General features: G+C 56.5%; 11 protein-coding genes across 11 annotated transcripts; 5 read left to right on the top strand and 6 right to left on the bottom strand.

The window, feature by feature from the left end:
• The first annotated feature begins 46 nt into the window (after nt 1-46).
• Nucleotides 47-2,222, top strand: N657DRAFT_639178 (uncharacterized protein). The gene is made up of 4 exons (XM_062791730.1): nt 47-148; nt 202-238; nt 292-1,912; nt 1,968-2,222. The coding sequence occupies exons 1-4, from the start codon at nt 139-141 to the stop codon at nt 2,187-2,189; spliced, it is 1,890 nt and encodes a 629-aa protein (XP_062652460.1). The 5' UTR covers nt 47-138; the 3' UTR covers nt 2,190-2,222.
• Nucleotides 2,190-3,732, bottom strand: N657DRAFT_639177 (uncharacterized protein). The gene has a single exon (XM_062791729.1). The coding sequence runs from the start codon at nt 3,566-3,568 to the stop codon at nt 2,540-2,542; it is 1,029 nt and encodes a 342-aa protein (XP_062652459.1). The 5' UTR covers nt 3,569-3,732; the 3' UTR covers nt 2,190-2,539.
• A 1,344-nt stretch (nt 3,733-5,076) lies between these two features.
• On the top strand, nt 5,077-6,562 carry N657DRAFT_686185 (uncharacterized protein; the record flags this gene model as incomplete). The annotated part of the gene is made up of 2 exons (XM_062796819.1): nt 5,077-5,604; nt 5,660-6,562. The coding sequence occupies 2 exons, from the start codon at nt 5,077-5,079 to the stop codon at nt 6,560-6,562; spliced, it is 1,431 nt and encodes a 476-aa protein (XP_062652458.1).
• A 715-nt stretch (nt 6,563-7,277) lies between these two features.
• On the bottom strand, nt 7,278-8,834 carry N657DRAFT_652298 (glycoside hydrolase family 18 protein; the record flags this gene model as incomplete). Its single annotated transcript, XM_062794282.1, has 6 exons — nt 7,278-7,923; nt 8,005-8,186; nt 8,248; nt 8,286-8,387; nt 8,440-8,612; nt 8,697-8,834. 6 exons carry the CDS (start codon nt 8,832-8,834, stop codon nt 7,278-7,280), a joined length of 1,242 nt encoding a protein of 413 aa, XP_062652457.1.
• An 863-nt stretch (nt 8,835-9,697) lies between these two features.
• N657DRAFT_35778 (uncharacterized protein) lies at nt 9,698-10,656 on the bottom strand. The gene has a single exon (XM_062786955.1). The coding sequence runs from the start codon at nt 10,389-10,391 to the stop codon at nt 9,843-9,845; it is 549 nt and encodes a 182-aa protein (XP_062652456.1). The 5' UTR covers nt 10,392-10,656; the 3' UTR covers nt 9,698-9,842.
• Nucleotides 10,657-11,033: 377 nt separating this feature from the next.
• Nucleotides 11,034-12,358, bottom strand: N657DRAFT_563261 (RNI-like protein; the record flags this gene model as incomplete). The annotated part of the gene is made up of 2 exons (XM_062788199.1): nt 11,034-12,104; nt 12,164-12,358. The coding sequence occupies 2 exons, from the start codon at nt 12,356-12,358 to the stop codon at nt 11,034-11,036; spliced, it is 1,266 nt and encodes a 421-aa protein (XP_062652455.1).
• Nucleotides 12,359-13,017: 659 nt separating this feature from the next.
• N657DRAFT_676437 (uncharacterized protein) lies at nt 13,018-14,085 on the top strand (the record flags this gene model as incomplete). Its single annotated transcript, XM_062795895.1, has 2 exons — nt 13,018-13,477; nt 13,535-14,085. The coding sequence occupies 2 exons, from the start codon at nt 13,018-13,020 to the stop codon at nt 14,083-14,085; spliced, it is 1,011 nt and encodes a 336-aa protein (XP_062652454.1).
• A 109-nt stretch (nt 14,086-14,194) lies between these two features.
• Nucleotides 14,195-15,356, bottom strand: N657DRAFT_639173 (uncharacterized protein). Its single transcript, XM_062791728.1, has 3 exons — nt 15,208-15,356; nt 14,905-15,151; nt 14,195-14,838 (listed from the first exon to the last, which is right to left on the bottom strand). Exons 1-3 carry the CDS (start codon nt 15,211-15,213, stop codon nt 14,552-14,554), a joined length of 540 nt encoding a protein of 179 aa, XP_062652453.1. The 5' UTR covers nt 15,214-15,356; the 3' UTR covers nt 14,195-14,551.
• A 226-nt stretch (nt 15,357-15,582) lies between these two features.
• On the top strand, nt 15,583-17,992 carry N657DRAFT_639172 (iron hydrogenase). Its single transcript, XM_062791727.1, has one exon. The coding sequence runs from the start codon at nt 15,816-15,818 to the stop codon at nt 17,601-17,603; it is 1,788 nt and encodes a 595-aa protein (XP_062652452.1). The 5' UTR covers nt 15,583-15,815; the 3' UTR covers nt 17,604-17,992.
• On the bottom strand, nt 17,639-18,520 carry N657DRAFT_676434 (uncharacterized protein; the record flags this gene model as incomplete). Its single annotated transcript, XM_062795894.1, has 3 exons — nt 17,639-17,987; nt 18,043-18,297; nt 18,354-18,520. The coding sequence occupies 3 exons, from the start codon at nt 18,518-18,520 to the stop codon at nt 17,639-17,641; spliced, it is 771 nt and encodes a 256-aa protein (XP_062652451.1).
• Nucleotides 18,521-19,015: 495 nt separating this feature from the next.
• On the top strand, nt 19,016-19,405 carry N657DRAFT_676433 (uncharacterized protein; the record flags this gene model as incomplete). The annotated part of the gene is made up of 2 exons (XM_062795893.1): nt 19,016-19,169; nt 19,263-19,405. 2 exons carry the CDS (start codon nt 19,016-19,018, stop codon nt 19,403-19,405), a joined length of 297 nt encoding a protein of 98 aa, XP_062652450.1.
• Nucleotides 19,406-21,407: the final 2,002 nt, after the last annotated feature.

Raw genomic sequence — 21,407 nt, 5'->3', positions numbered from 1 at the left:
AACAACCCGAAGCGCGTCACCTCGGATTCCCATCAAGCTCGAGAGCTCCAACATCAGTGGGGGAGAATTCCAGCGCTTGTACCTAACCCAGATTTTTGAGACATGTAAGAAGTTATACGTCGATCAAGTTGAGGAGCGATGGCGACGAGTATGTCCATGGTCAAAATCCCCTCAAAGTACTAACAAGCTGACACCCACCAGGAGAGGAACGCATGCGAGACCGCATGCGTGGGGCAGGGTACCTTGCCCCTACGCTCATTGGGAACGATTCCAAACTGATGGCAACTCTAGGAGACACAATGTCGGAGATATCGATTTCGGCTTCATCATCCCCGTCGCTGAAGAACCTGCGGACAATGCCGAAGAGCTACCGGCCGATGAACCGTCAGCGATCCCCGGCCCAGCGCCAACCACACGACCATCCCCCAACGCATCTGCGAAGCGGAGACGACTAGATCTGAATTCCGTAGCACAGCCAAAAGTACACACAACCACCGAGCACGATGTCTACAGCCTGCCCGACCACAGCACCGAAGCCGGAGAAACCATCCCCGCGTCTCCCTCAACCCTCCCCTCCCAATCCCCTGCTCCCCAAGACCGCGAAACCGAACCGGAAAACGAAAACCACCCCATGGCCGATGCCGCTCCTCTACCTCCCACAGCAGCAACCGCAATCTCATCAGCCCATCCACGCCATCAACGCGGGCCCCTCTCGAGCGTAATCTCCGCCACAAAACGCCTCTCGTTCGAGCCACCCTCCTCCTCATCAACCTCTCGTCGAAGAGGAAGAACACAAGACCTACCCCTGCCACTGCCGCCACCAGAGGAAATGGAAGTTACCGAGAGCCCCGCCGACGCGCCGGGAAGCGGCCGTCGCCGCCTGCTGCGCACGGGAGCGGGCACGCCCGTGGTCGGGTCGAGTGCGCTGCTGCAGAAGGTCTTGGCTGCTGAGGAGGGTGTCGATGGAGGTGGAGATGGGGATGGGGATGCCGACGCCGTGGGGAATTCGTCGCCGATTGAGAGGCGGATGGCCACGCGGAGGAGTGCTGGGGCTTCGAGAAGGGTTAGGGCAGGGGCTGGGATAGTTGCTGGGAGGAGAGCGCCCGGGAGGATGTCGGGGAGTAGTGTGGCGGAGAGTGAGATGGTCATGGTGGAAGAGAAGGAGGAAGAGATTGTGATGCATGAGGAGGTTGTGCAAGCTGATGAGGGTCAGGATGTCGGGGTTGAACAGGCGGCGGAACAAGAGGAGCCAGAGGAGGAGGAGCGAGCAGAAGAAATAGAAGAGGAGGGAGAAGAGGAAGCCGCCCAGCGTTTGGGCAGGAAGCGTCCTCGGCGGAGTCAGCCTGCTCCGTCGCCTGAGCTGGGTTCTGGCGCGACAGAGGAATCACCAGCACCGAAGCGGCGGAGGAGGAGGAAGGTGATTAGTCCTGCCCAACAACAACAACCGTCCAAGAGACCCCGGGGCAGGCTTTCCGTCAGGGCTCAACCACAACCGCAGCCTCAACCATCACCCGAACCACCACTCCAGCGTCAGCCGAAGGCCAAGCCTAAGCCGAGGAGGCAAGTAAAGAAGCACAGGGGCGCAGATGACGACGAGACAGAGAAGCCAACCGGGTCCGTTCCCGTCACGGTTCAGCGCTTCACTAAGCCGTCACGCGGCTCCAAAGCCGAGGAAACCGAGGACGAGCAAAGCGCAGACCTTAACAGCGACATACCGTTCGCTGACCGCGGCGGCGTCAATGCAATTGATGTGCTCTCGAAGCTCTGCGAAGAACTCATCGAGGCGTACATGGAAAAGCTCGAGGAGCGCGCCAGGGCAGCCGAGGACGCGGCAACCAGGAGGGAGCAGAAGACGATGTACCGGGCGCTCGAGGCGTTCCAGGAAGAGTTGAGGACGCGGCTGCTGGAGCATGTAAGTTGCAACGTGGGGCTGTCTTCCAAAGGCACAGTAACTGACGGAGGCGTAGACCATCGCGCTGGACACGCTCCATGCCCTCCGCAAGCGGGTGCGGGCGGCGCAGAAGGAAAAGCTGACGCTGCGGGACAACATCTTGCGCATCCGGGCCGAGAGGGAGCAGGTGGCGCTGCGGATGGACGCGATAAGGATACGGCACGAGGCTGATAGCAAGGAAGCTTTAGTAAGGTCTTTCAGGGAGATTTTCGCTGATGGCTGGCTGACCGGCTTGTAGCGTCACATATCCCTCTCGTCGGCCATGCACGACATCGACTTGGCAGTCGAACAGGGGCAGGCAGCACCTGAACTGAGCCCGGCCGAGCAGAAAAAGGCCGACTTGGCCAATCTGGAGTTGCTGATCAGTCGGGTGGCCGATCAAGCATGCACCAGGAGTGAAGGCGGCGGGGCATTGAAGCAGATCAGAGAGTTCAATGCCTTCTTGGAGCGGACAGCGGCCGTGTTGGAGGGCAGGTAGCACTCCCAATAACGACATGATGAACCCTCTCTGGTGATCTGGTGTCGTGAATATGTGACGAACGAGAGATACAGCGAATATTCGTACATGGGTTCCAAAACAGTCTGCAATCACGTCGACTTCGGCCCAGACCACGACCCAGCCAAGGCCGAAAACCTGTCCATAATCGTCTCCTTGCCCTCAGCTTTGCGCTTTTCCCTCTCTTTTGCCTGCTCCTGCCACAAGTTCTGAACCTGGGCCGCCAATTCGGCTTTGGCCCTGTGCTCGGCCCGCAGCGCCTTCTCCTCAGCCTCGCGATCCTCGGGCGGCAGCTTGGCCAGCTTCTCCTTCCACGCCGCGACCGTGGCCTCGCTCGGCTCATACGCATCGGGACTCTTAGCCGCGGGTCCCGCGGCGGTCCCGCCCACCTCCTTCTTCTCTTCCAGAAGCGGCTTGAAGGCAGGCACAGCCCTCCCTTCCTCTCTGGCCTTCTCAATCTCTTTCTCCTGCGCCAGCATCCGGTGGAACAGCTCGTCGGCCCGCATCTGGATCTCCTCATCCACCTCCGGGTTCCGCCCCTGCACGCTCAGGTAGCCGAGCGCCTTGAGTAGCCGGCTCTGCGCGTTGTAGCACCGCTCAAACTTGCGCACCTCGTCCCGGCACATGGTCATGCGCGCCGTCCACGAGCCGGATTTCATGCACGCGGTCCAGTCGAACTGCTCCTCGGCGCAGTTTTCCAGGGCCGCGCGCCCAATCTGCGCCTTGCGCTCCTTGAAGGCCTCAAGCACGTCCGTCAGCTTCTCGTTGTCGGTCTTGGTCTCGGCTTCGATGGCTGATAGGGGGCGGTATGTCTTCCAGAGGTGGGCGTAGCGGCCGTCGGGGTAGAGGGATTCTGGGGGGACAGCGGGTTTTTGTTGTTGTTGTTGTTGTTGTTGTTGGGTGATGTCGGACTGTGGTTGTTTTCGTTCTTGCTTCTCTTGCTGGGTGTGTTGAGGGGGTGGTGACGGCTGTTGTTGATGTAATTGTGGTGTCGGTGGCGTCGGAGTGTTGTACTTGACGGGCGACTCCTTTTCGAGAAACTCGCGCAGCTTTGGGTCCAGCCGCCGCAGCGGGTCAGAGCCGCTGTTGTCGAGGCCAAACCAGCCGTTGAACCAGCCCATCTTGCCGACCGGAGCAGGTGTTAACCTGATGGATTGGTGTGTGTCGTGTCCTGGAGGGTCGCTGGGAGTGTGGGACTGTGAGAGCTCCTAGCAGTCGGAATTTAGGCGGGTTGCAGCGGCAGAGCACTGTGTGTTTAGATGCCAAGGGTGAGATTGGCACATTGAGCGGAATCCACATTTGATCTTCCGTCACGCTCAATTTTGTTCGACACTCAACACAACCGTCTGCTAGAAAGAGACCGATTGTGCCTGAAGGGTATCAGCGGATGTATAACAACACCGGACAAACCGACCGCTTGTACCTTATTCTAAAAACTCCGCGCAACGGAATCTTGTTCGCCACGACATTCACGACATTTGAGCCGGCCATCTTTGCGACCAGCTGCAGTCGTCGCCAGTGGTCGTCTGGCTGGCCGCACCTTGAGGACTACACGCCCTCGCCCTCTTCTCTTTTTGTCTTGCTTCCTCCCTTGCCAGAGCCCAACCCAAACAGCTGTTCATGACCCGATGCTTGTTGGCTGCGGTCGAAGTACACTGCTACTTCGCTACCCGAGTATCCCAAGGCTCCCACAATTCAGACCTCCCAATTAGGGCAGAATGAAATTGTCGACCTGAAGATCAAAACCCCCCATCTCATTTGGGAAACAAAGTGCAGCGTCGGCAGCTATTTCAAAGCATAGGGAGAGCTAGAAGTCCTTCGAAAATTCCCAACTTGGCCTTCGCGTCCACCATGCTCAATCTCTGGGACGGCCCCAGCAACTGGCGGCCGGCTTGAGGCAACTTTGTTTCAATAACCTGCCAAGGAGCTTAACTCAAGTCCCGCATTTCTTCGCATTCTGCTAGTGATTTATGTGGTTGGTTCCAACGCTCGCTAACATGGAAAGGCTGTCTGGCAGGAGGCAAGTTTCATCGTCGCAGGGCTGTATCAGAGCAAGGCTCTGACCCCTTGTCCATCCCAACTTTTGCCTCGTCGAGCCTCCACCTCCAAGCCGGAACTTGGACGGATGCTTCAGATGCGGGTCCATCTGTTGATGCAGGACTTTGATGACCGGTTGGGATGCACAACTGTCCCTCGATCCATGATGGGACGTTCCGTCTTAAGCGAATACTTGTCCCGCCCTACCCCTTGCAGTCACCTGTCGATGTACCCTCAACGGCAAACATTATGGCAGTGAGCCAAGGGAATCATGACATCGAAGCGTGATGCTTTAACTCCTGTGTCGCGGATCATGTCCAGACGTCCTGTGCTTATATCCTCCCATATACCCAAGTTCCTCCCTCTCTCGTCATCTCTCTGTCCGCGCCTCAGCCGTTCTTCCTGACGCGAGTCTTGTTCAGCTCTTTAAGTTCTCTTCTCTTATTATACCATTCTCTTCGTGACTGCAGGTCAGCGTATTTGTTACTCTACGTTCTATAAACCAACACCTTCTCCTGTTCGACCTTTGACCACGCCAGCTTGGACCTGGCTTAATAGCTACGGACCGGCCCGTAGTATCTCAACGAAGAAGATGCATATTCCAACTGGTACTTTCGTTGCGGCCCTCCTGGCCGCTGCCGCCCAGGACGTCGCTGCCATTCCCCAGCGGGACAACAACGGGAACGCCGGAGCGGTCAACGGCAATGACAGTACTTTTAGCATACAAACTGTTGGCAACAACGCACCCGCAGCCACTCCGATCCCTCCAGAGGTTCTTGCGGCTCAACAAGCCAGCGCGGCTGCTGCTGCATCCGCTGCCGCTGCTGCCAACTCGGCCGCAGCAGCATCCGGCTTGAGACAACCCCCTGGCTTGCAGGCCAACGAATCTCCAGTCCTACTCCAACCGTTGCCAGCGCTGGCAAACGGGGATGCCATCGCTCCCTCGGCCGTCGTGGAAACCTCGGCGGCAGTTTCTGTAATCGCGAGTCAGGGGGGAGCTCAACCGGTTGTGACTGCAACTCTGGCTCCGGCAGGGGGGCTGAGGCAGCCTCCGGGCCTCGGCGAGGGCGCTGCCGCGTCTCCACTGCCGCTCCCCAGTTCTCTGACCCTTACAACTTCGGTATGTACACTCCCTCGCCTAGCTGCGTGGGACCCTACGCTAACCCTCCCCGCAGACTCCTCAAGCTGCCACATCTGAAGCCGCGCAAGTGTCTGCATCCTTTACGCGAATCGTGAGCGGGACAACTTCAGCAGCTGTCGGGGATACCTCCACAGCAGCGGCAGTATCTGGAGCCACGACTGCTGTAGCGGCGATATCATCTGCCCTCGGGGGTATCGCATTCTTCACGCCCATCACCGGCCAAACAACTGCAGAAGCAGCCGCTGAGACAACCGCCGCAGTTGCCGCGTCAGACAGCACCACCCTCGCCATCGGCGACTCAAGCTCGACCACCTTGGCCGCGCTCAGCTCCCTCACTCATATCGCCGGGGCCGCCTCCACCATCACCACGTCCTCAAGCACCGGCCACTCCTCCTTCGTCGCTCCAGCCCAAGGCTATCTCTTCGCAAACGCCACCGCCGGCCTCAGTACCTCAGGCGCCGCCCACCCAACAGGCGGCCGCGCCCCGCTCCCCCACCACGGCGGCAGTAACAGCACTACCGGCCATAACCCGGCCTCGCCCAGCCTGCAGCCCTTACCGGGAAGCGGTAACGACAGGGCCGAAGAAAGCGGCTCACTCCTGGAGACGGCCACGGCCACGGCCACGGGCCTGGATGATGTCCTCAGCACACTGCTGACGGCGACTGCTTCTGCCGGCAGTGGTGGTGGCGGAGCCTCAGCGACGGCGCTGACCACGCTGACGACGGTCAGTAACGGAGTCACGAGGACCTTGATCACGGCTGTGGCGGCGCAGACCACCGGGTCTGGACTGCTGGGTGTGGGTGCCAATACCAATGGGACGGGGAATGCTGCTGTCCCGGTTGGGTCGGGAGTTGGCGGGATTGCTGGGCTGAGGAATGTGGTTTGGGCGGCTGTTGTGGCGGGGTTGGCTGGTGGCTTTGGGGTGTTTATGTTGTAGAAGTCTTTGCTTTGCGTGCCGGACAAAAAGGGGCAAGGGAAGGTGGAGAGGTTGGGGGTGGTAGAACTTTTGTGTTCTTTACCTGGGGTGGTGCTGTGCTGCTGGCAGTTCTTGGTTGCCCACAGGAGGTTTCAGCTACGGTCTGTGGCCGGAGCTGGTGTTGCTACTGAATATGGGAGATGTTAGTGGACTACAGGCGAGACTAGATCTGTCTCTAGTAACGGGCTCAAAGACGACGCTTTGGGTCAGCGACTCAAACCTCTGCAGCTGTGTATATACATACAGTCAAGATACCTATCGTTTAGATGTTCAGACAAAAACTCTAAAGAACGCTGGAGGTGGCTGGCATGAGTTTCACATCCTGACGACCATCCATGTCTTGGGGTTGACGTGGATGTCTAAGACAACTGAACAGCCTCCCTTTTTTGAATTCCGGTAACCGCCGTTGGAATGGACTTTTGCCAAGCTGTTAACAATGTGATATCCCGACATTGGACGCAAACCAGGGGATGTCAACGCGAACCAAAGCTCTATGCCATCGTGTATCCGATGTAGATACTCCGAGGAGATTGACGAAGGAATTACATGCAGCTCGCCAACCCACCAGATACCGAGTCGACAAAGACAAACAAGTCGAGAACCAAACGTTTGAGTCCAAACAAGAACCGAGAATCCTTAAAAGAAATAACCTCTCTCCTCCGCATCCTCAGCCCCATCACGCCCCGGGCATCCCGTTCTTGATATTCTGATACCGACTTTCCGGGTACGACAACCAATTCTCCGCCGTCTCCAACCTGCCCATCCCGCCGGCAAGCGCACTCACCAAGCTCCCGTTTCCAGTCATGTCCCCGACCGTCTCCCAGAACACAGCCCCGCCCAGACTCTTATTCACGAGATACTCGGCCTTCTTCTGCGCGCCGAACACATTGTCATACGACACCAGCTCCCCCTTGGCCTCATCAAAGCTGTAGTTCGCCCCGGCCGACTCGTCATGGATTTCCTTGACCCCAGGCCGTGGAAGGTCCTCACAGAGATACACGCCCGCCTGGATCGAACCCGGCTCGACGCTGGCGTACGGCTGGCCCAGGCCCTTGGTGTTCTCAAACGCCCGGCCGTACAGCGGCATGCCGAGGACAATCTTGGCCGCGGGGATACCGCGCGCGACGTAGTCGGTGATGGCGCGCTCGGTGCTGAACTTGGTGGCCTGCGGGTTGGACGGGTCCGCGCGCAGGTTGGACTGGTGGCCCGTGGTCGAGCCCCAGGAGCCGGCGTAGTCGTGGACCATGATGTGCCAGGCGTCGAGCAGCGGGTCCATCTCCCCGAGTTTCATGGTGTTGTTTTTTTTTGCGGCAGGCCGGCGACTTGATTGTCAGCAGGAAGTGGTGGCTCGCGGCGTAGGCGCCGAGGGCCTGGCGGCAGGTCTGGAGGCGCAGGGCGGTAACTTTAGCGGTGTGGCGGATGAGTTCCAGAAGCGTTGGCGTCCGGCCTCCGTTGCTGCCACAGGAGCGAACTTGGGCGAGTAGGTCCAGCCGCCGATGGACAGGAGCGTCTTGAAGTGCCTTTGCCTCTTCTTCAGGAGGTACAACTGCTTGACGCAGCCGTAAGCGTTGAGTCCCATATCGTCCTACGGGTCTCCCGAGTAGTGCTTCTCGAGGTCCGTATAAGAGTCCGACAATTTCCTTGACACTGTCAGTTCAAGTCTGGACGACTTGTGTTTGTCTACATCAACCGTGCATCAGACGCAATGTCGGCGAATGCGTAGAGAACGTGAGTGATCTTGTTCCCTGGGAGCTGCTGGGGTTGGTAGTTGGCGCCATAGGTACCCCTGAGACGATTAGCTTGCAACCCCCTTTTTAAATACACTTCATGAGACGGACCAATTGGTGAGGTAGAGAGCATTGCGGTAGCCCGAAGCCACCGTGACCGTCGTGCCAGTAGATGGAGCGGTCGAACTGGTAGTTGTGGTAACAGTCTGGCTAGTGCCAAGCGAGGTGGTCGTCGACGGGAGCGGTGATTGAGACGTGGCGACAGGAGAAGAGTTCGTAGTTGTCTGTGTTACTGTAGAGCTCGGGCTATTTGTTGACGTTGCCGCGAGCCAGATGGTGGTTGTCACAGTCGTCCCCTCCCATTATACTTGAACATCCTCTCCAGGGCCAAGCTCAACACCAGCCGGGAGGGCGACCGTGGTTGGAAGGATCGCAAAAGGAGCGACAAGAAGCACAAGGAAGACAGCATTTTGCTCTCGGTGACAGAAGTCAGGCACAAGGAGCATGAGGAAACAGGATCTCAGAGCGGGATCAGTTCGGCAAGTTATAAACAATTACCACAGATCAACAGAGCCGCCAAGAGTGTACGAGACGACTCCGTTCGTGGCAGTTCAGCTCACCATCTCAGACGCCATCGCAAAAATGGAATGGAACAGGGATCTGAATAGGAACCTGACCCCTTTGTTCGGACCTTCCCCGACAGATGACAGTCCAGCGCATGGTTCGGCCCATGCCCGGGAGGCAGAGGGAGATTCATATTTCGAACTTTAGGCTGATGTTGAAAACTGCTCAAGGCCTCTCTCATCGTTGGTGGAGCTGAGGAATGTCGATGGAAGATGCGTGGAAGAAACGGAGATGGACGCGATCGGCCATCGAACTTGTATCACCAGCATGATATAAACCACTGTCGAACGGGAGACGACAATTCAAGAAGTGGAACGTTTGCAGTGAAATCCCGCATTTCCGTTAATATACCACCTTGATTGCCATACATTGACGGGAGAGCGATTCAGCAAGACAGCTGAGGCTCATCGCAGAGTCCATGCAAGGATGAAGGTTCAGCCAACATCAAGAACCGCGAGATGAGCGTGCTTTGTAGATTCCAACAGGTCTCCCTTTCAATTCGCAAGAAAGACTTGGTATGCTTCATTAGTTATAGGATTTTCATTCTTGATACCCTGACGCCAGCCTCTGGTTTCCTTCAGGTTCTTGCTCCCTAGCATCCCTCCCTAAACGCCATCCGCCCGCCCCAGCTGGTTTGCCTTCGCCAATCTCAGGTATGATTATGTACAATGATCATGGACAATATCAATGAAGATGAAACCCAGAAGCCATGGACACACTGAGTAGTTTCACCTTACCATCTCTCCGCAGACCATCCCCAAACCTCGTCCCGGTCGTTAGAGACCACCCGCCTCCTTCCTCTTCTCCTCCACGACAACATGCAGCCTACATCCTCGTTAGCTTTCCATTCATCAAGGCCACCAACACCGCCCCACCACAGTCATGCAAACTCACACTTCGCCCATCTTCTCCCGCTGTCTATGCCTCAGCACAGCAGCGCGCTTCTCCAACCACCTCTCCGGGCCCATCGCCAGGACCGGCATCGTCGCCATCCCAACCACGGCGCCCATCCCCATCTTCCACCCGCCGCCCACCACCACCAAATCCTCCATCCTCTCCCACCCCAAAAACTCATACCCCATCCCGCTCACCACCGCCTCCATCCCCATCCCGACCACAGCGCCCGACGCGCCCATCGCGAGCCGGAATGGCCACACGCGGGGGACCTCAAACTTCCTGACCAAGAACCAGGCGGCGGCGAGCGCAGCGAGCCAGGTCAAGACACAGGCAAGCAGATGCGGATTGCCTTTCCAGATTGAGACGATGGAGGGAGGGAGGTTGTGGTGGAGGTGATGCAGGAGGAACATCAGGGACCAGGCTGGGAGCAGGGTCAGGGCAGCGTAGAGGGCGGCGAGGCGGACGACGAAGAAGGCGAGGGCGACGTCCCAGAGGATTTCAATGACCGAGTCGGTGGTTTCAAAGACGATCCAGTTGGCCATCTTGTGTATTCTGGTATAGTATCTGTAAGAAATAATGATGTACCTGCTACGGTTGATGAAGTAGGATTGATGAAGCTGAGATAGTTGAATGAGTTGGCGGAATAAAGATGGTGATGTGTGGTTGAAGATGTCCGATTGGGATTGGATGGTTTCTTTTGATGACCGAAGTATGATGTCGTCCCATCTCACTTCAGACCTTTTGGCGGGAAGTCCACAAGTTGTCTATATGTCGCTTCCGAGGCAAATTCCGGAAACATCAGATGGCCTGATATCAATTTGTTAACCTCAAGAGGGCGGTGGCCATAACGTCTCGCTCGACTTGCTTCCGAGCTCGTGTTGTTGAGTCAGAAAAACAGCTTGGTGGTGTAATGTAGTTGTAGGCGTTGGGGCTGGATAACTTGGGTATTGCAACCACCATGTTTGATGACCTTGCATCCTAACCGTACACTGCAACGTTCAGGATCAGCAAGCTTGGCTTGGAAAGGCTTATTTTCTTGCACTCTCCCTTACCCAGCATTGAACACAATGCTCATGCTCTATAGCCGTCTGCCAAACTCTTATTTACCAAGTTGTGTTGGGTATCGTCTGTATTCCTCCAGGTAGTCCTGATGAATCCCGCTTTCATCCACCTGACCATGTCGCCTAGATCGTCGCCTTCCCCAACTTCTCGGCGAGGTCGTCAACCTCCTTGTCTTTTCGCTGGGCAGCAGGCTCCTCTTGTGCCTCCTCTGCCTCCTTGATAAGCTTCTCAGCCCTCTCTTCGACATCCTCCTCCTCCTCCTCTTCCTCTCCTTCTTCTTCCTCTTCAGCCTCGGACTCCTCCTCCAGGTCGCTCAGGCTGTCGAGGCCCCAATCGTCCTCAACGACAACGTCGCCAGCCTGTTCCTCCTTGCGCTTCTCGAACAGGTCCTGCAGCGCAATGATGTACTCGTCCTCCTCGGTGAACTTGTTGCCGTTAAGCTCCAGCTTTTGCAGGACCGGCAGAGCCTCCTCGACAGCCTCGGCCAGAGCCTTGACGCCCGGCGCCGTAATTTCGTTATATTGCAGCCGCAGAATCTTGAGCTTCTTGTTCTGCCCCTTGCCGAGCGACTTGGCCAGCAGGACGCCACCCTTGGCGCCGAGCAGCGAGTCGCCGACGCCCAACTCGACCAGCTCTGCCCAGCCGGGGGCGACCTGAGCCAGCGCTTTCGCGCCCAGAAGCGTGAAGGTGTTGTCCTGCAGGTCCAGCACCTCGAGCCGCGAAGCGTGGCGCAGACCCTCGCTCAGCAAGTGCGAGATGCCCTCCTGGCGGATCCCGTTCTGCACCATTTTAACCTCCTTGACCCGGTTGTGCAGCTTGAACGCCTTAGCCCACGCCGTCATGCTGCCGTTCTCGAGCCGGTTGCGCCCGCAGATTACAGTCTCAAGGTCAGGCACCTTCTGCCCCTGCTTGCGCGCCTCCTCTTTCTTGGCGTGCAGCTCCGAGAGGGCGTCGGCAATCAGGATGCCGGCGTGCGGGCCGAGGCCGTTGTTGTTGAGGTACAGGTGCTGCAGGGGCACGTGGGCCGCGAGGAAGGCGACCAAGGGCGCCTGGGTGTTGAGGCCGAAGGCGTTGTCATTAAGGTTGATGGTGTTGAGATTTGGGAGGTTGAGGATCGAGGTGAGGAGCGAGGAGAGCGCTTCGGGGATTTCGCTGAGGAGGCGGCCGGTGAAGATGTCGGCAAGATTGGCAACCTGGCAATTGGTCAGCAATCAGCAACACCCGGGTCTGTTGAAGCACAGTGTCAACTTACGCGCAAAGTCTTCTTTGTCGCAAGCACCTCGCCAAGCAGCTTGCATGCGCCAACACCGAGTGTGTTACCAAGCATGTGCACTTCCTCAAGGTCATCCATTGCGCGAAGATCGGCAATGTGAGCCTCGAGGTCCTCCGCTGTGTCTAGCTTGAGGCCCCTCCCTTCGAGGGAAAATATCTTGGTAGAAGGAGCCATGGTGATAGGAGAAGTGAAGCAATATGCAAGCGCAGTCGTCAAAACAGCCGGAGTGGCACAGATGTTGGTTTATCTGCGAGTGAGACTTTGGGTAAAGCAGGATCATGCGCAAAGTCTCAGCACCTACAAGTTAATTTGTGATACCGGTAGTGGGGGAGGGGTAAACAGACCCTGCAGGCTCAGGCGAGTGCGACAATTGCCCCTGGCGAGTGCCAAGAGTTCTCAACTGGTAGCAACTGTCACCATCCGCTTCCCCAAACCTTCTAGAGCTGAAGTCCAGGGAGGGTCAAGGTGAGTGTGTCTTGCAGGGTGCATCTGTATCACAGTCTAGGTGCTGGCACCCGCCTGTTCCTTCAGCCGACACGCATAATGTGCATGCTCTAGGAACCTAACAATATTATGATTCAACGTCTCATGTTGAGACGCCGAAAGCACACGTCGGCTTATTCCTTGGGTTGTAAATTACGCATCAATACCTCCCAATATTGTTGACCTGCGGTCTCGGATTTCCGAACCCGGCGGCCCCAGTGTAGGACGTGACCTTTTTCTGCGAACCTGCAATCAATCACAAGTTCCCGTCCGCATTGAGCTTTCACCCCTTACATCTTTCGGCAATGACCCAACCAGATTCCCCAATGGATGACTCGCCGCTTTCATCAATGTCTTCCTCCGAGGATGAGTTCCCCGACGAGGCCACCGAGGTCTTGGACGACGGACCGCCAGCCAAGCGCCTCAAGATCACTGCCCGATCGAACACGCCCTCCGCGGCCGCCCACGACCCCGAAGCAGAGCACGATCCGCTCGAGGGCATGTCCGACGTCTCCTCGGACACCGACGGCGACGTGCCCAGCTCGCCCGTCAATGCGCGCCAAGACGAGGATGACTTCCAGGAGCAGATCACGGTCTGCGCGTGGGAAGGGTGCAGATCCGGGGACTTGGGCAATATGGACAGGCTGGTCGAGCACATCCACAACGACCACATCGAGAGCCGGCAAAAGAAGTACACTTGCGAATGGGTTGGCTGCTCGAGGAAAAGCATGCCACACGCGAGCGGATACGCGTTGAAGGCGCATATGAGGAGCCACACCAGGGAGAAACCTTTCTACTGCTACCTCCCAGGTACGATCCTTAATCCTACTCTTTCTTATTTCATAGGTAGACTAACACCTCGCATAGAATGTGACCGCGCCTTCACTAGGTCCGACGCCCTGGCCAAGCACATGCGCACCGTCCACGAGACCGAGGCCCTGCGGCCCTCCGACCCAGTTCCCAAGAGCATGCAGGCGGCGACGGGTAAATCCAGGAACCTCAAAATCATTATCAAGACGCCACAGTCGCATGCTGCTGGCCAGGACGATGCCGGTGACGAGGGCAGCGCCGGGGACGAATCCTCGGGCGACATGTTCACCCCCTTGACCGAGGAGCAAGGGTTCTCTTCCGAGGAGCTCGCCATGCCGCTCGAGCGGCTGATGAAGCTGTGTCGGCTGCAAGTGAAGTGGGCCGAGGCGGACGGGGAGCAATTGCGCGCCGAGTGCAAGCAGTGGGAGGAATTGTACAAGCAGGAGTGGCTTGAGAAGGAGGCGCTTCTGGAGCAGGTGGTTAAGAGCGAGAAGGAGTGGTATAGCCGCCGGCAGGCCGTCCATTCGGCAGAGGCCAATACCGTCGTGGCTGGAAATGGCGAGGCGACGGCGCCGTCTGCCCGTCGGACGAGCTCTTATGCATCCTAGAAGGTGAAGAGCGCCCTAAATCACTATTGGGTGCTACCGAGTAGTCGCCGCCCGCATGGTTGCGGCATCATGATTTTGATGAGGAGTTGGGGGCGGGGAAAGGCATTCACTGAGGGATAGATTCACATGATGCGCCTTCTATAAACTGGCGTCGGCAGAATACGGCCGGACGTGGGCTTTTTCGACAAGGGTTGCTCCCTTCCTTTGTTTTTGTACGAGTTGGGCGCGGTTTGAATATCTCCCCATGGCCCCAGAGAGATGAACCGGTAGTCGAAAATAACAACTTCGAGACAGCTCACGAATATTTCACCCTCAAGTCGGTAAGCAGTGCCGTCTGTGATCCAAACGCCAGCCGGAACATATCCCTCCGACCATCACAGCCATCGTCTCAATGCCTTCCTTACCACATCGCGACAACGCCCACGCCCACGCCCACGCCCAAGAGACTGAGTAACATAGAACTCCATCATCGCCTCTTCCGATCAGCTACAGCATTCCGAAACGGCCATGAACTCGTGCTCTTGTCCGCGCCCGTCCGTCGGCTCACCCGCTTCTTGCTCTCCCCCGCGAACATGAGCACCCACAGCCCCGACGCCGCCAGCGCGCTGCTCGCCAGACACCCAAGCAAATAGGCCGACTGGCCAGTCCAGTGGTAACGCGAGTAAGTGTAAGATGCCGCGGCCGCGTGGTAGATGGCTGTGACCAACACGGCGGCGGAGGCGGTGGGCGTTGGGGAGGAAGGGATTTCGGGGCCTGGTTCAGTAGATAGGCGAGGAAGGTTAGCAGACCAGAGAATGCAGGAGGGAATTCGGTACGAACCCTCAACTACTGAATCAAGCGGGAGGGTGCCGGACTGAATGAGTAGGAGACCGGCGAAGGCTAGTTGGGCAAGCCCCAAGGAGCGGGCAAAGTACTGTTCCAGAGAGGCGTTGGTGACACCGTAATGGGCACTTTGGGAAGCAGAGTCGATGCGGAGGAGGGTGCTGATCAGGGATGGCCAGATGATGAGCGGAACGGCCTGGATTGTCAGCCAACTTAGACTGGCGACGCTGTAGGTCGACACGGCCTGCGGCTGTTAGCTTGGAAGGGTGTCCGGAAGAGGGCAGGTACGCTGGGACTTGCATCCATCGTTGGAGGTGATTGGTGTGTGCTAGGTGGGTTATCTTGCTTGAATGAGGAGTTCACGACGACGATGTCTAAGAGCGAATTGATATTTAAGATCACCCAACATGGTCTAGTTCATCAAAATCGTAGTACTTGCTCTTCTACTCTGTATGTACCGTAGGAGCTCTTGTGTCTCAAAGACGGAGCCTAACTGCATCGACTTGTAAAAGCCCGGGCGCTACGTCATTGCTGGCAAGTGGAAATGCACACACTCTGATTGGCACCGGGAGCGGAAAGCGGCGGCCCCCAAGACCCTGGACCCGCTATCGGCGGGGCAGCCAAACCGCCACCACGAAGCCCGATGTCGCATGGCAAGTGCATTTCAAAGCAGTCACCAAAATTGTGCATCTCCGGCTAGAGAATTATCCCTCGGAACTTCAATTATCACTTGACCTTCGGCAATAAACCTCATTTGAAAACCACCCATAAATAAGATATCGGGCTGGGTTGGTTTTCAAGAAAAGGCAATTCTGACCTGGGGTTGCCTCCCAACCACGAGCAATCATCGGCTCGCACGTCCTCTGCCAGATCAACTACCATCCCTCCTCCGTCTTTCACAGCCCACCATGTCCGCGATCCTCTCCGCCGACGATCTCAACGACTTCATTTCCCCTGGCGTAGCCTGCATAAAGCCGGTCGAGACCCTACCGCCGACCCAGCCGCCACCATTTTCCTCCTCCGACCACCCCCTCGAATTCGAAGTCATCCTTGACGGCCAGCAACCGAGCACCGCAAACGGGGCCGCGCCGCCCGCCCAGATTTCCCTCACCGATTGCCTCGCTTGCTCCGGCTGCGTAACCTCGGCTGAGGCGGTGCTCGTCAGCCTGCAGAGCCACAACGAGGTGCTGAGCGTGCTGGACGGGGCACCGGGGCTGCGGATACAACGTACCGATCATGGCGCCGCGGGGTTCACCGTCTCCGGGCTGGAGGACCCGGCCGCCAAGTTGTTCGTCGCGAGCGTCTCACCACAAACACGCGCCAGTTTGGCCGCTGCCGCGGGCGGCGGCGTCACGGAGCAGCAGGCCGGGTGGATGATTGAGCAGTTGTTCATGGGCAAGGGCGGGTTGGCCCTGGGAGGCAAGTACATGAACGAGTTTACCTGGGTTGTGGATACCAACACGGCGAGGGAGGCGTGTCTTGTGTTGGGCTCAGACGAGGTTTTGGGGGGTGGCGGCAGAAGGCAGGGGTTGGGCGATAATAACACCAAGCCTGCGGCGCCGCCTATCCTCACGTCGTCTTGCCCCGGGTGGGTATGTTACGCAGAGAAGACACACCCGTACGTCCTGCCGCATCTGTCGCGAGTCAAGTCGCCGCAGGCCTTGATGGGCACGCTGCTCAAGACTACACTTAGCCGGGTGTTGGGGCTTTCGCCGGACAGGATTTGGCATCTGGCGGTTATGCCGTGTTTCGACAAGAAGCTGGAGGCGAGCCGGGAAGAACTGACGGATGCCGTTTGGGCGGGCGAGTGCAAACCCGGTAGGGGTATTCGGGATGTGGATTGTGTCATTACAAGCAAAGAAATCCTCATGCTGGCTGCGTCGAGAGGGATAGACTTCTTCAGCCTGCCTAAGTCTTCGCCCCGGCAGCAGCTCGATTTCCCCGATCCCGTCCTCCAAAGCTTCTTGTTTCCGAAGCATCGGCGAAAGCAACAGCGGGATGCGGGCACATCCGGCGGAAACCTGCACTTCATCCTCCAGGACGTCCAAGCAAGGAATATCGGGTCACAGATCCAGATGTTGCGCGGCAGAAACGCCGATGTAGTCGAGTACTCCGTCGTCACTCCTTTTGGGGAGACTGTTTTCAAGGCGGCGCGCTATTATGGTTTTCGCAACATCCAGAACCTCGTTCGAAAGCTGAAGCCGGCGAAGGCATCCCGCATGCCGGGAGGGAAACCATTTGGTAGCGCACGGCGGGCCACTGGCAAATCCGCCGGTCTGGAGCTTGCCTATGTCGAGGTCATGGCATGCCCTGGAGGGTGCACCAACGGCGGCGGTCAAATCAAGGTCGACGACCAAATCATTGTCGACCGCAAGGGCTTCGGCGAGAAGCCAGGCCCGGACGAGCAGAAGGCCTGGCTAGCAGAGATCGATGAGGCTTACTTTTCCGGCGAGGAGCCGGATTCTGTGCACGGTGCAGTTGCTAACACCAAGGATAGCAGTGCGATGGGGGTTGTTGCTGGAATTTCTCCTTCGCATATTCGAGATACCCTGGCGCATTGGTCGGATATAACGGGCATACAGTTAGAAAGATTGGTGTACACGAGTTACCGCGAGGTGGTCAGCGACGTGGGCAAGCAGATCAGTGACACCGAAAGGGTGGTACAGCTGGCTGGCAAGATTGGCGGCGGATGGTAGCTGCATCGGCACATGTGTCGTAGGACCTGAATAAATCAGTCAACCATGTTCGCCTCCTCGCCGGGCAAAGCCGAAACCTCCTTTTCCACTACCGTCTGGCCCTCTCGGTGTTCGAATGATATGATCTTCCTCGCGCGGAATGCCTGATCGGTTTCCAGATTGGCCAGCGGAATCCCCACGCTTTTGGAGACTGAATCCTGGTTTCGGCGAGTATCCCGGGTCAAATAGCTCTCTCGTGCTGCTGGATTGCTGGGTGTTCGGCTGCCTCCTCTCCTGTCGCCCATTTTCCTGATCACGGCCCCGTCCGGCCCGTCCACGGCCTCGCCCCCTGTGAGTTTGCCGGCTATCAGCTCCCGAGGGCGGAGTGCCGGTGCGGGGAGTCGACTGGCCCGAGGAAGGGTTTGAGTCGCCAAAAATCTTAGCTCGTGCTTCCTCGTACCGACGCTGCTTCTCCTCGAGTTCCCGCTGCTGCCGTTTTCGAATATCTTCTGGCGACTCCTGCGTCTTCTTGTCGTCCTCGTCGTCCTCGTCATTTGCCAGCGTCAGTTGCTCGAGGCCGGTGACCGGGTCTTTCTTGGCGATGACCTGGGGTGCTGGTTTGCGGCTCAGGACCTTGACTGCTGGTTTGAAGGGAGTCATGAAAGAGACCTGGTTGGTGCTCGGGGGGAAGAAGGGCGTTTCTTCTGGCGCCTCTCTGCGCGCAAAGGTTAGGACCTCATTCGCGGTCAAATCAAGGGATGTGCGACACACGCTGACTCCCAAAGCTTGCGCTGCTCCTCGTCGTGCTTTGCCAGACGCTCAGCGCGTGTCAGAAACATGGGGGGTTCTGGCTTGGGCGGGTCCTCCTTTGCTGCGCGGTCGGCCTGCTGTTCCCAGTCATCGTCGTCCCAGGCGTCTGGGATTTTGTCTTTTCCCATTGTGTCACTGTAGTAATTAGTTGTACAGGCCTTTAGGTGTGTATGGAAACCTAATAGTCAATGTCGGTAGCAAGAAACCAAGAGGTGGAACTATCCAAAAGCAGCACCAATTTCGAGGTTGGAGCTTTAGTCAATTTGCGGTCCTACATTCAGCCCACCCGTGTCCTCTTGACGCACAGACCACAATCCATCGTGATGTGGGGTTCTCAAGAAGCAATCTTGACAATCCAAGAACAGCCCAGAAACTCGTCTGCTCTTGATCACTTCAAATAGCCAGTCCTGTTCATAGTAAAAACCTGAAAGGTAAGGAGCTTCTTGCATTATTGGTTGTCGGCTATGAACCCTAGAGTTCACGTAATCTCCAAATCACCAGGTCTGACCGAACAGCGCCGAGAAGGACCGAATCGGTGCAGAACCGAGACACCGTAAATCACCATTAACACACAACATTCAAAGCAGGAGAAACTTAACTGAACCCAAATCATTCAAACCACAATGAACTCCCACGAAATCATGTCTGACCCAGCCGCCCCAATGTCAGACTCCCAACAGCAGCACGCTTCCAAAGCGGCCGCCTGGAACACAGAGAAGTTTCGCGAGGAGTACGAGGTATACAAGAACCGGCTCCAGGACCAAAAATTCAGCATTGGTACGTTTCTGACTCTTACAACCCCTCTGACCTTAATATCTACCTTGCTATCGCCCATCGAGAGCATTGTGCTGAAGGATGCAATCTATCCAGCTGACTACCCCGACCCGCTCTCCCCTCGACCGCCCCATCCCAAGCAGTATCCCAAGGGGACGAACCCTGAGCTGGAGCGGAAACTACACGAATTGATTGCTCAGGTCAAGGCTCGCGCTGGCGGCAGTGGGGTGGTTGCTTGACGGAGGTCGTTTTCCTCCTCTCTCTTCAACGATGACAGCGGTTATGTGAATGAGGTTACCTAGGGCCGGTGTGGCGCCCAACGGCAGATAAGGATGAGGATGGGTGCAATGCGGGGAAGTGTTCTGGACTGTTGTCCCTGATGTGTTACAATGCTCGGGGAAAGCATAGCACGGGTATGGCGTCTATTGGGTTTGGGAGTTCACATTATGGGACTGGCTGGGTCAGTCAGGAAGATCTGAGAAGGGCACTTCTCAGCTTACCGCTATACGGGCGATCGACTGCGTTAGTGGTTGCACATGTGCGACGTCTCGACTATAGGAGACATAGGCGCATCGTTCCCTTCGCCAGTGAGCTTGAGGAGCTGTTAATGCGACAGCTGACAATGCTGATCACTTCGGGACGTCTAGTGTAACATGAATTGCGCCACTCCCGTCCGTGATCCTGGTCTGGGCCCAGGGCTGGGGCAATGCCCGGAGCTGAAAGCGGTGATTGGCAACTATACACCCTCGTTGCTTTGCTACATCGTACTTGTACAAAATCCAGTGAGTCCAATAATAGAGGTGTGGGCAGCAGCTGCGTTTGAGAGGTTGATCTAAGTGAATGACAAGCAACCAATGCACTTGCAGAAGTCCGATCAGTTGCCATACTGGGCAGCTCACAGGGTTGAGCTAATATTACCATTGCAGCAAACCCATGATCAATGTGGTGGCAACATGGGACACCGCTCATTTACGCCAAGGATCGAGTACATATACGAAGTTAAGATTAAAGGCTGGATGGACGATGAGAGTTCTCGAACACTGCTCTTGGACGCTTGCTAAGCAAAGTTGATCTGTGGCCACCAGATTAAAGTGTCATTGTGCGAAAAGCAAGTAGCATGTCAGCGTATAGCCAAAGGTATAAGTACATATTGACCGCTTAGTGTTCGTGTAACCGGTGCATTGCTCTAGTAAGATGTAACGATACATTAAGATTCAAGCGGGCAATGATCTAGTCGGACATATGACATAGGGGCTCTGGCAACCAGTAGGTAATCATTGTACGAAAAAAGGAGCAGATAGAAGGGTATCCAGCTCATGAAGGTGCCGCCAGTGTTGATCTGGCATACTGGATGGCCGTGGTTGTCTCATATGTAGGGTAAAGATAGCACGTTGCTAGTTGGAGAAGTGTTCCATCTAACCTTGCTTTAACCTCTATGCCCTACGCAAAGATTGGAAGACAAGTCCATCCACATCAATCCTATAGGCACCTACAAAAAGGTTCTTAATTGCAAAAGGGAATAGTATACACTGACGATATATATATCTACTCTTAATAGGCAGACCTAGCGTCGAGTTTCTTACACCAGTAAACAGCAATAAAAGCGGGTTGTCTATCAAGTGATTTAACATTTTAATACGACAGTGCAGTGGAAAGTCGGTGTCTTCCATCTTGTGAAAGACAGCAGCCGCAATGCACACACTAGAAATGTCCCTATCGCAGGGCCCACCTCAATTCGGACGAGAGTACTAACCCGTTTTCGCAAGGGCTTCTCTCGTTCGGGACTCGGGAGGTCTCGGCAGCCAAGGCTCGCTTCATCTCGGGACTCCACTACAGTGACTGCACAGAACGTGGTAGGTGCGTCAGGAGCGGGGCATTCTTGGTTTGACTTTGGGCAGAAGCTGAAAGCCTCACTCACGTCTTGTGCGGCGACCCTCGATTTACCTCTTATAAAATCACGGCACCATTTTCCACAGCCAGTTCTGTGTCAATGCAAGACTGAACATAACGCCTACGCGATAACCAAACTCAAACCTTTACTACGGTCAACTACTTGTCTTCCGTCTCCCTCTATTCACCCGCCATCCGGGTTTTTTCCAATCCTCCAAGATCCTCGTAATATTATCGGCTACAAACAAACTTAAAAGACCCCAGCCATCTGCTCACCGAACTTCACCGCCACAGGTCCGCCACGGACCGAAATACAAGACACACTCATATTTCTTGCCTGGCATCTTCTGA

The sequence above is a fragment of the Parathielavia appendiculata genome (genome assembly GCF_033297405.1).
Source record: "Parathielavia appendiculata strain CBS 731.68 unplaced genomic scaffold N657scaffold_1, whole genome shotgun sequence".
NCBI lineage: Eukaryota > Fungi > Ascomycota > Sordariomycetes > Sordariales > Chaetomiaceae > Parathielavia > Parathielavia appendiculata.
The sequence above is the reverse complement of the archived record's forward strand: the minus strand, read 5'-3'. Positions and strand labels throughout refer to the sequence as shown.

Bases quoted from the DNA above. Each gene is read 5' to 3' on its own strand.
- N657DRAFT_35778 (XM_062786955.1), bottom strand. From the start codon at position 10,391: ATGGCCAACTGGATCGTCTTTGAAACCACCGACTCGGTCATTGAAATC.
- N657DRAFT_639173 (XM_062791728.1), bottom strand. The intron at 14,839-14,904 runs GTTCGTACCGAA...CTACTGAACCAG, and splicing joins GCTTGATTCAGTAGTTGAGG to GCCCCGAAATCCCTTCCTCC.
- N657DRAFT_639177 (XM_062791729.1), bottom strand. From the start codon at position 3,568: ATGGGCTGGTTCAACGGCTGGTTTGGCCTCGACAACAGCGGCTCTGAC.
- N657DRAFT_639172 (XM_062791727.1), top strand. From the start codon at position 15,816: ATGTCCGCGATCCTCTCCGCCGACGATCTCAACGACTTCATTTCCCCT.
- N657DRAFT_639178 (XM_062791730.1), top strand. The intron at 239-291 runs GTACCTTGCCCC...TGGCAACTCTAG, and splicing joins GACCGCATGCGTGGGGCAGG to GAGACACAATGTCGGAGATA. The intron at 1,913-1,967 runs GTAAGTTGCAAC...ACGGAGGCGTAG, and splicing joins GGACGCGGCTGCTGGAGCAT to ACCATCGCGCTGGACACGCT.